Source organism: Suricata suricatta, chromosome 3 (assembly GCF_006229205.1).
Source record: "Suricata suricatta isolate VVHF042 chromosome 3, meerkat_22Aug2017_6uvM2_HiC, whole genome shotgun sequence".
In the NCBI taxonomy this organism is placed as follows: domain Eukaryota; kingdom Metazoa; phylum Chordata; class Mammalia; order Carnivora; family Herpestidae; genus Suricata; species Suricata suricatta.
This window is the reverse complement of record NC_043702.1, coordinates 135,667,138-135,679,074: the sequence shown is the minus strand read 5'-3', so window position 1 is coordinate 135,679,074 and position 11,937 is coordinate 135,667,138. Positions and strand designations below refer to the sequence as shown.

Here is an 11,937-nt window from a genome sequence, read left to right as displayed (position 1 = left end):
TCTCTCTCTCTCTCTCTCTCTCTCTCTCTCTCCCTCTCCCTTCTTCCCTCCCTCTGTCTCTCTCTCTCTCTCACAAATAAACATTAAAAAAATGTTTAAGTGATTTTTATAGTAAAAACTAATATTTATTAGTGCTTACTTACCAAGTGCCAACTAATATGCCAAATGCCTTATGTGGATTATCCTCACAAGACATCTAGAGATCCTGTTTTAAGCCCCACTCTGAAGCTCAGCAGGCTAGGAAACCTGCCCAAATTCAGATGTAGGAGGTGATGATAGCTAGGCATCAAATTAGACATTTTCACTTCCTCCTGATGTCAGGATAGAAAGGACGTCCTTTGTAATTTCTTGTAGACAGTCTTCTTACGCTGTTTTCTTCTCTTCCTCCTTTACTCCCTTCTTTCCTTCCTTCTTCAAAGTAGTACATATTTAGTATTAAAAATTTTTTAATTTTATTTTAGAGAGAGAGTGTGTGTGATTAGGGGAGGGGCAGAAGGAGAGAGAGAGAATAAAAGCGAGCGAGTGAGAAAGACTTATTTTCCTTAGCATAATGCTCTCAAGATTCATCCATGTTGCAAATGCTGGATTTCTTCTCTCTTTATGGCTGAATAGTGTGTTCCTGTGTGTTCCTGTGTGTGTATACACATGCACTTGTGCACACATATACCACGTTTTCTGTATCCATTTATCTGTCAATGGAGAATCACCATATGATCCAGCAACTCCACTTCTGAGTGGATATTCTGAAGGAAATGGAATCACTGTGTCAAAAAGATATCTGCACTCCCATGTTTAGAATTTTGCAAATTAAAAAAAAAATAAAAGAGTAACTGTCACTTATACAGTAGTGATTCCTACTGTATTATAAACCTCTTTAAAAAGATGCTTCTTTATAACTTTTTTCTGTAACTTAAAAGAAATTGAGGTCTTATCCTTTGTATAATTTGTAAACTGTTTTTACTTTTTGTGTTTATTTCTTTTTATTTAAAACTCTTTGTAAATAGTATTAATTGCTTGCTATCTCAAAGGTTAAATTTACAACTATTTCACAAAACACTTCCCATTTGGTTTTCTGTTTGAACAGTCACCTCCCAAAAGCTGTACATCTGTGTCAAAGCAGGAGTCTAGCAAAGGAAGTCATAGGACTGGAGGACAATGTCGTCTATCTATCAAGTCCCATCAGCACTGTTCTAGTTGGTCAGATGAGTCATTATCTATGACACAGTCAGGTAAGAGTAATAACACGGAGTTTTCTTTGTATTGTATTTGAATACCTCTTCAGTAAGCTTTGTCCGCTCATTTGTTAGTATAATGTTATCCTTTGTCGCATTTGTAAAGACTTTTTTCTTGCCAAGATTAAATCACATAATTCATTGCTTTTCATTGATAATTATTTCCCTAATTACACAAAATATGACAGACTCTTGTATTCTTGGGTTGTTAATGGGCAAGTCATTTATTCATCAGACATTTGGGGAATATTTTTTTTTCTATGTGCCGGACAGACACTACTTATGTGTTCCCATAGTGCTCTGTGTGTCAACTTATTATACCAGACAGCATACAAATTGTAACCAGACTTTACCCAGCAAGTCTCTCCTCCTAGCATGTAGAGTTCTGGAAAAAGTCTATTTTGTTAACAATTGGCACCAAGACCTACCAGGTACTTTGCATTGCACATGGCAGGTATTTATTAAATGTTTCTTGGACGAATTAATGACACATGAGGAGAGATAGGAGGAGGTAGACCCTAAGTTTCAGAGGAGGAAAGACAGAGAATCAACAGTACATGGCGGTGGGGAACATTGTCTGTTCTCCTATAGTCTCTATTCTGCTATAAAACCCTGTGGTATTAGGGTATGAAAGCATGAACAGCATCTATTCTGTAAGACTTCAATCTATACAAAACTTGATACAGGCAATGCTATTTATGAGAATTCCAAGGAAGGTTAACACTGTATTGAGTGTATGCCTCGTGAACTCATTTTTAAGTTTTCGTTTGAGAGTAGACATTTAATAGGGAAAAAGTGAAAAATATTATTCTGTTTTTGGTCTTTAATCCTATTCTGTACCCCCTGTTTTCAGTGTTTCAAATGATAGTAAATCATGGGATTTTCCCACACCCATATTTATAAATCACCCTTATTCTTTGAATAACTGCAACACATTTCAAAAAATAGATACACCGTAACTTATTTAAATATTTCCCTAGTGATGATCATATCAGTTTCCTCAAAATTACCAATAATGCTGTAACAAACATCTCATTGTTGAATATTTCAGTAAGAATAAATTCTTAGAAATGAAATTACTAGGTCAAATCAGTTGAAGAATATTATATGTCATATTTATCTGTTGAAAACTACTATTTTTATATATTTTCTTTCATGTACTCTGGCAAAAAGTTACTTCCAGTGGAGTAACATGTCAGTAGACATGAATTTGATACTTGAAAACATGGATTCAGGGGCGCCTAGGTGGCTCAGTCAGTTAAGCATCCAATTTTGGCTCAGATCATGATCTCACGGCTTGTGAGTTCAAGCCCTGTGTCGAGCTCTGTGCTGACAGCTCAGAGCCTGAAGCCTGCTTCGGATTCTGTGTCTCTGTCTCTCTCTGCTCCTCCCCCTCCCTCCCTCCCTCTGTCTCTCTGTCTCTCTCTGTCTCTCTCTCTTTCTCTCTCTCTCTCTCTCTCTCTCAAAAAGAAATAAACATTAGGGGAAAAAAAGCAAACATGGATTCATATCTTGGGTCTACTACTTACTGGTGACTTTCTTCAACTTTCTTTCCTGTATTGGATAATCTTTTCCATCTGTTCAGTGGAATAATATCACAACCAGCCTTGCATGAATTATGGACCAAGGATTAATGATGTAATAAGATAATGTTTTATTGGTAAAACATACTCAAGTGAAAATAGTTTTAGAAAAATTGCTCTGAGATTTCTAAACTCTAGATGCCATCTACCTATTGATGGTGACATCATTATATGCAGTGTCTATGGAAGTGGTCAATTTTAATGTAGTGGAATTATATAAGCCTTCCTCAAGTGATGAATTTATCAGCCAAATTAATATAGGCTGCATGTGTCAAATAATCAGAAACTTAATTTTTTTCTATTAGATCATTCTGTCCATCAGGTTATTCTGTCTTGACGTTAAGTTTAAACAAATTAAAGTATCATTTACCGTCCCCTCCCCTCCTCTCTTTCTCACCACCTAAAAAAACCTTGTAAGAGGGAATTCCATAAAGGCAGTAAATTCATCCTGATGGTTGCTTTGGTAAACAAAACAATTTCTAGAAATTCTCTTAGATATTACTAATGATGAATATTATACAGTAATAGTATGTTTGGGCAGGTATATAATGTACTCCCTCTCACTCTCATAGACTTTTATTTACTTAATTTCTACACTTCATTTGTACACTTTTGGCTTCTTCAGTACTTAAAAACATTTCCCAAGGTCTTTCATTTAAAAACTCCCAAGTTTCTGATCAACTGCTGTTAAGTTTTCACAAGCATAGATTATAAATATTTTTATTAGAAAAATCACTCCTGGCAGGTCACTTGGATGGCTCAGTCAGTTAAGTGTCTGACTTCAGCTCAGGTCATGATCTCATAGTTTGTGGATTTGAGCCCTGCATTGGTGTCTGTGCTGACAGTTCAGAGCCTGGAGCCTGCTTCAGATTCTATCTTTCTCTCTCTGCCCCTCCCCATGCTCATGCTCTGTGTCTCTCTCATTCTCAAAAATAAACATTTTTAAAAAATGAGAAAAAAAAATCACTGCTGGCATATGCAGTTTTTAAAAGATATTAATTTGAAGCCAAGACTACACTGTATGTTGGCTAACTTGATAATAAATTATTAAATATGTATTTATTTAAATTAGTAATTTAAAATATTGGGAGAGGGGCAAAGTTGAAGCTAAGTGTGTGGCAGTATAGTGATCCTCTACATAATTTTATCAAAGTAATACCTTCAAGTTTGGAAGCACATAAAAGTTTATCAAGCTAAAGAAGCACAGTTTTATTTATTTTTTTTAATTATTTTTTAATGTTTTATTTGTTTTTGAAACAGAGAGAGACAGAGCATGAACGGAGAGGGGCAGAGAGAGAGAGAGGTAGACACAGAATCAGAAGCAGGCTCTAGGCTCTGAGCTGTCAGCACAGAGCCCGACGTGGGGCTCAAACCCACGAATGTGAGATCATGACCTGAGCTGAAGTTGGAGGCTTAACTGACTGAGCCACCCAGGTGCCCCAAGAAGCACAGTTTTAGAAGATACAAAGATACAGGTTTATATTCATTGTAGAAAGATTTTAACTTGTAGGTCAGCCTGCAGTCCTACCCAAAATCTGTATACTAGAATCCTCAATTGTTGAATCTTTGCAAAGCCTGCCCCTGAGGGCTCAGAACCTTTTAATCCTGAAACCAATTGATTATTTTCTTCCAAAATTAGAAGAAAACATAGGGGAGCTACTCAGTTACTCTTTTCTCACCACCACGTTTTTTAGTTTTAGACTGAAAAATCTGTTACCTAAAATAAAGCTACATTAATTAATGTGTTCCTTTTATGTGAATATTACTCTGGCCACCATTTATTGAGCTTTTATAGTAGCTCAGGTGCTGTGCTGTGTGCTTTATATACCTTATTTAATCTACATATCAATTCTAGAAGTCAATAGGAGTCAAACTTACCTTACCAATTACCAGTAACAGATCTAGAGTTGGAAATGGCCTTTATTAGTATACTGTTTTATGAGTGTTGATCAATAAGTAGTGAGCTCTGCCCATGCTAAGGGGCTCAGGATGATGCCGCCACTGGTATAAGATTGGTATTACTTTCCTGGGGTATCTTAAGTTAGCAACATAGAAGCGACAAGAACTTAGATTTCTTGAGATCTATATAAGTAATGACATTTCTTATCCAGATATTGGGATCATTGTATTAAAAAAGACTATAATTCTTTGCATTTAAATACATTTCGTAACTAGTTCTTATGCAATTTAATCTGATGTACCTGAAGAAAACATGGTTATGGTTTAATGTTGTAGTGTACATCTGACTCTTCAGATTTTATATAATAATATTTCTATTGTAATAGTATTTCTGTGGCTATTAAATGTCTCACTTGACATTGGTGTGTGGAAATGATACTATTGTTTGATTTTAGGAGGAGGTGTGAGCAATAGTCATTTTTATTCTCTGTAATTTCCATGTGTAGTGAAGTAAGCAGCGTCTTGAAATGATAGTATTTTCATAGCATGTATGTGACACTTATAATGAAATTACTTTTTCATGATTTTGCTATGACTGGACATCTACTTTATGCGTGTGTGTGTGTGTGTGTGTGTGTGTAGGGAACTATTGTGAAGAAAATAAAATTTAATTAGCTTCATTTTAGTTACTTTAAATATTTTAAGAGCTTCTAAAGAAAGGTTACAGCAGAATGTATTTCTTCATAATTTCTCTCTTTCCTTTTACATGGTATTAACACTATCAGCTGATGATTCACAATCAGTTTAAAATGGCAGAGTTTCATTTTGGTTTTAAAAGGACTTAAAAACTAGTAATAGCTAAGGGGAAGGACAGATAAATATGTTTCACTTGTCACCAGGGAATAATTCCTCACAATACTGAAATTTCACTAACCTGAATGTTCCTCAATTTCCTGTTGCTTATCTCTCGAGATAGGGTACCTTAAGATTTATTTGCAGTTTCAAATAATACAATTAGAAAGTGAAAGTAAGTAGGAAGAACCCCTCTCCCCCCACACCCACACCCAGTAGAGATTTCAGAGAAAGGAGAGATGCAAATCACTAATAATTTTTTTCCAAAAGCTCAAATTCTTAATTTTAAATGTTAGATTGACTTTAAGTGTAGTATCACCTTGATGCTTTTCATTAGTAGGTATTAAAATAACTTTATTCTTAAACTAAAATGAAAGATTTTATTTCCCTTTCAGAAACAACATCTGACCAAAGTGACATTGAAGGTAGGATCAGAGCCCTAAAGGATGAGCTGCGGAAAAGAAAATCAGTTGTGGACCAGCTGAAGAAGGAGCAGAGAAAACGGCAGAAGGAAAGATTGAAAGCCCAAGAAGCCAGTCTGATCAAACAGTTAGAGGTTAGACCCAGGAAGGGGGGTTCATTATCAAGGCTGATGTATGTGTGAAGCCTGAAGTGTTTTTAACGTGGTTCATAAAGGAGTGGCTTAGAATTTTTCAGTATTAGTTTTATGCCACATTTTAACCTCTTTAAAAAAAAAATCTGAGGCTCTCTTTTTTTTTTTAATTTTTTTTTATGTTTTATTTATTTTTTTAATAGTTTATTGTCAAATTGGTTTCCGTATAACACCCAGTGCTTCTCCCCACAAGTGCCCCCCACCATGACCATCACCCCCTCCCCCTTCAGTCCATGGTTCATCTTCAGTATTCAGTAGTCTCCCTTGATCTGTGTCCCTCACTCTCCCCCGCTCTCTTTCCCCCTTCCTCTCCCCATGGTCCCCTGCCAGGTCTCTCCTGTTAGACCTATGAGTGCAAACATATGGTGTCTATCCTTCTCTGCCTGACTTATTTTAACAAACTCTTGCTTAAAACATCAAGTATTAAAACAATCTTATAACATGAAGTATTAAGTATTAAGTAATATTTGATTCTTAAAATCAAATATTAAATTAAGAGATTTTTTTCTTAAATAAGAAAGATTAGGCCTGTGAAAGATTGAAATCCATGCCCTCTTAAGAAAAGAATCATTAGATAAATAATTCGGTAAAAGAAGATAAATAAAAATTCTAGCTATTGAAATTGTTACTGCCTTTTTAAAAACAATTTTTTCTTTAAGCAGAATGATGTTTCATGCCGCATTGTTTCCCAGTATGACTCTTTGTACTATATGAATAGCTCAGAAATGATCATTCTAAACTAGACTCTTCTCCCAAGCTCTAGCAGCCTTCCCTGATTCTAGCCCTAGCTGGAAAGCTGGTTTTAGTAGCTTCCTCATTCTGTTCTCTCTTACCCTTTTGGTCACCAGATCCCACTGATACTTTTTTTTTTTTTATGAGTCTTGCTTGTCTTTTTCCATCCCAACTGCCATCAAGCTGATTGGGGCTTCACAACCTCTGGTCTCTGCTCTCTGCGTAGCCTTTTAAAAGCCCCTCTCTCTGGTTGCTTCCCCAATGCTAGCATACCTTCTGCCAGCCTAGGATTCCTAAAATGCCGCATTCATCATAGAATCATGCTGAATTTCCCGCTCCTCACAAGAATCCCTTCTCATAGCATCACCAGAGAAGACATTCAGCTTCTACCCAAAAACGCCCAGTAATAGGAAATTTCAAATTTTCAAGGCAGTTGGTTTTATTGTAGGACTCTAGGTTCTGTAAATGTTAAAAAAAACTTTTGGTTCTGTTTAGCCAGTATTTCTGTCCTTTTAATGGTCCTTGTTGTGGGTAACACCAAATATGTGGTCCTCCTACATTTATTAATTTAATCATGAAATATGTAAGTGGCTATTTGTATGCCAGGAATCCAGCTAATGACTTGACATGTACGTCATATCCAAGATCTTAGAATCAGACAGATGAGTTTGGACTTCAAGTCAGTAGTCTTCAACCTGACCACACATTAGAATTAACTGAGGAGCTTTTTGAAAAATACAAATATCCAGGCCCCCTCCCTGCGGGATTAATTGGCCTAGGGTGGGACCAAGGATTTAAAAGCACTAATGTAAGGTAATGAAGAGCCATTGAAAATTAAATGAAATACTGTTAGGTTGAACAGTATTGCTCAAAATTCTTCATTAAAGGATATGCTGCCCAAGTATAGCTTTCAGATCTGAGAAGTTATAGTCCTCATACATACCTGCCTAGCTAGACCACCTAGCTTTGGTATGTGTCTGATACCGGAAGTCACTTTACCAAAACATGGAAATTCAGAGGATATGGATAGTGAAAGTTGTTAAAGTAGGGATTTCAGCCCGAGTTTTAGGGATCTGTAGCAACTGAATTGTGTTCACATGGTCATTCATTCTATAATATTAGTTGACAGCCTGTTTGGAGCCAGACACTGAGTAGATACTGGATATATAGTGTTGAACAAAACAGGTATAGTCTCAGAGATATAAAAGTAGGGATTTTAGCCCAGAAAAGTAAGAAATATAATAGATAAAGGGCTTCCCTTAGATTTCATCCCAATCAGAATTATACATTAGTATTTACAGAATGACTGATAATATTTTTTGTAATTCTGAACTATCATGCTCTTTAACCACAGCCTTCCTTCTTCTTAAGTATTTGTATTCCCAAATATTGCCAAAGATTTGTATTCCCAAGAAGCTGCCACTAAACTCTGCGTAATGGCTAAACTTCTTAAAAATAATATGGAAGTGTTAGGACACCCTTAAGAGAATAATTGCATAGTCAGCAAAAGGAGTTTTTTAATGGGGCAAGACCTAAATTATTGCTTCATAGGTATTAAGTTACTGTAAAGTGAGACTTTGTCATTTTCTAATTGATATTAGGATTATGGTTCCACATCTTGTTTATACATAGTCTGTTTCAAGAAGGATCTACAAGTAAATGTTGATAGCACTCTGGGGAATGACACAGATATTGGGAGAAAGATTTTTACATTACATTTTCTTTCCTGTTTGAAAATTTTATCCTAATATATATAGATATATATAGTATATAGAAAATATACTATTTTCTAACTTAAAACAGTTTTTTAAATATTCTGTATAGTGACTCCTCTGATTTTTCTAAACTTAGTCATATGATGAATTCATTAAGAAAACTGAAGCAGAGCTTAGCCGAGATTTGGAAACCTCACCAACAGCCAAGCCTCAAATTAAAACACTCTCCTCAGCTTCTGAAAAACCCAAGATCAAGCCCCTTCCACTACACAGGTAGAAATTTTTGATAACTTTTCTATATTCTGCCTTGTTTGAGAAAAGCATGAGAAAAAATAAGGAAAGACTTTTAGAAGAAGTTATGTTTTAAGAAACTGTGAAGTTAATTTTAACCAACATTTTTACTTTCACTAGAGTAAAATTGTTATGTATGATATAATCACAGGTTGAATTTATCGTAAGGTGCAGATTTAAAAATGTATTTTGAATCCTGAAATCTGGTCGGTACACTGAAAATAGTATCCTCCAGTATTGCTAGGAGCAGCAGTATAAATCGGTATAGACTTTTGCAAAGCACTTCGCCAGTGTTTCAGAAGTAAAAAACAATCTGTAACTTTTGACTCTGTAATTTCACTACTGGAAACCTAGCCTGAGAAAATATGTGATATCTGTATGTCCAGAAATGGGTGAATAGCCCTGTAAATTAAAGGTCTTTTCAGGGATGGAATATTACACAGCCAGTCAGTGCAAATACAGAAGATTCTGAGTAGCAGTACTAGAGATAATTATAACATGTGAGGCTGTAATATTTGAACTGAATTTTGAACAAGAGTAGGCAGTAAGCAGTCAGTGGGACTGAGAAATAGGGGTCATTTCAGAGAGAGGGGCGTTCATGAATGAGCAAAAGCAGCAGGGAACTTGGCCTATCATAGAAACTGAACATTATAGAATGTTGTTAAAGTTAGAAGAACCCGGAAAAATAAAAACTGAATTGTGAAAACCTTGTACTACTTTACTTTTCAGAAGATGTGAAGCCTTTGAATGTTTTTCCAAAAAATATTTAGAGATATTTAAGTCTATTACAAAAATAACAGAGACTCAAGACAATTAATTTCTCATTACCTCAGTCTGAATCCTGGCTTCAGTCCCAGCTAGCTATTTAACTTTGTTGGACAAGTTATTTAATCTCTCTGTGCTTATTTTTTTAAATAGGGATTTATAACCCTATAATAACACCTCACTAATTAACTTGTTATGAGAGTTAAAAGACTTAACTTAGAATAGAGCCTAGCATACAATTAGCACTATGTATTAGTTATATTATTATTTTAATTAGAATATTGAGGGAAGCAGTAAAAAGAAGAAAAGCTTAAATCATCTACTGAACTATCCCAAAATTGCAAATTTCAACAATTAGATGTATTTCCTTTAAGGATTTCTTATGCTTAGATTTTATGTGTTTTCTTTTTTCTTTTTTTAATATGTACATTTTCCCATTATATTACAAAACTATAAATTTTATTTTAATTTTTACATAATATACTATTGATTTGCTTTACAGTTTTATTAATCAGGCTCTTGGAGGATTTTAACCAGAGAATGACATAATCACATTTGTGTTCATAGAGCTCTTTCTGACTACTGTATGAAGGAAAGATAGAAAAGAGTAAGCTTGGAATCAGGGAGAATAGGAGTCGAAACTAGACTTCAGATAATCAGTGGAAAGAAGAACAGAGATTGGAAATAAATTTAGAAATGTTTTAGAAGCAGGAGTGCCTGGCTGGCTCAATCGGTAGAGCATGTGACTCTTGACCTTGGGATTGTGAGTTCAAGCCCACATTGGGGATAGAGTTTACTTTAAAAGAAAAAAAAAAGAATTTATCATTAAAAACACTTAACTATTTAGGAAGGAGACTTCACTGAAGTGCTAGATAGGGAAACAAGAGAAATCTAGAATGACTCCCAGGTTTCTCTTAAGTAGTTAGTTGGGTCAGCATTCCATTAACCTGAATGGAAAATCAGATGTTCTTTTGTGGGTAGCTTAGGATTTTGGTTTTAGAGTAAAATTGTAAGGTCTTATAGTTCACCGAAGGGGAATTATCCAGGAAAGATGTCAGCCAGCATAAGATATATATGGGGATGAGGAGCATAAAGATGTGGTTGAAACCATATATATAACATCACCCAAAGAAGATAGCATTCAGAGAGAATAAAAGGGAGCCAAGTAGTAATTATGATAAAATAGCATTTAAAGGCATTATAAAGAGAAGTGGAAGCCAAATACTATGACTTTGCAAATAAGGAAAAGGCAAGAAAATGAAACATGTAGCTCTTTCTGTTAAAGAATAAGAGAGGACAGCAGCCAGGAGGTGGAAGAATGAAGAATTGAGAGGTAAAATCTTGAGGCTCATGGCATACTTATAAGCTAAGGGGGAAAAGTCCCCAGTTGAAGGACTAAAGATTATAGGAAAGTGAATGTATAACTGAAGAGTACCGTTCGTGAGCCTGTGGAAATGTGTGAGATTTTAGGTAGAAACAGGTTCAGACAGTTAGCTTTGAGTAAGTGTAAAAGATAAACCTTTTTCTTTCCTGCCGACAGAAGGAAAGGCAGTTGGGGAAGCTATGAATATAGATAGATTTGTAGGTAGAAAGGCTGAGGGTAAGGAAGGTCATGCTGATGGCCTCTGTTTTTCCCACTAACAGAGGCAAGATCATCTACTGAGAGTGATGAAGGCCAGAAATAGGCTTGGTGACAGTGACAGGTTGGAATACCTCCTGTGAAGAAGTGGTTGTCTGAGAGTTGACTGCTTTTTGTTACTAGTTATTACAGTATCAGCAGTACATTTACTTCTCTTTGTTTTTTGTTTCAGATCTGAAACAGCAAAGAACTGGAAATCACTAACAGAATCAGAACGTTCCAGAGGGTCGTTGGAGTCCATCGCTGAACATGTTGGTATGTAACTAGGAAAAATAACGATGCTGCATCTACTGGACTTAAGGATTTATGCAAATGCCTGTATAATTCTGCCTCTACAGCCTTTTGATTTAAAAATGAATTTCTTAAAGATAATAATTATTGACATTTTAAGTTACTTTTATATAAAAGTGATTTATTGGTTATATGTAAATTTGGTGAATAAGTCTTTATTGTCCCAAATGTGTGGTAAAAACTGAAGCATAAAGACATTAATCTAAAATGGTTGAGTGTATCATTGGCATCCCTAAATTCTCCCTTTATCAGATTTTATAACTGATTATATATTTTTTCAGCCTATACTCTTTCTCAGAATTAAGTGGTTATATACATGTATGTT

General features: G+C 35.3%; 1 protein-coding gene and 1 long non-coding RNA gene across 5 annotated transcripts in view; one reads left to right on the top strand and one right to left on the bottom strand.

Annotated features, from left to right (window-relative positions):
• Positions 1-11,937, top strand: part of CEP350 (centrosomal protein 350) — a 145,928-nt gene that overhangs the window by 110,963 nt on the left and 23,028 nt on the right. For all 3 annotated transcript variants that reach the window (XM_029935266.1, XM_029935267.1, XM_029935265.1), the window contains 4 exons: positions 1,085-1,229; positions 5,962-6,122; positions 8,763-8,899; positions 11,494-11,576. In XM_029935266.1, the coding sequence (XP_029791126.1) occupies positions 1,085-1,229; positions 5,962-6,122; positions 8,763-8,899; positions 11,494-11,576 (526 nt within the window). The remainder of the gene's footprint in view (positions 1-1,084; positions 1,230-5,961; positions 6,123-8,762; positions 8,900-11,493; positions 11,577-11,937) is intronic.
• LOC115288186 overlaps positions 1-11,937 on the bottom strand; it is a 68,822-nt gene that overhangs the window by 54,105 nt on the left and 2,780 nt on the right. The gene's annotated exons all lie outside the window — the stretch shown is intronic.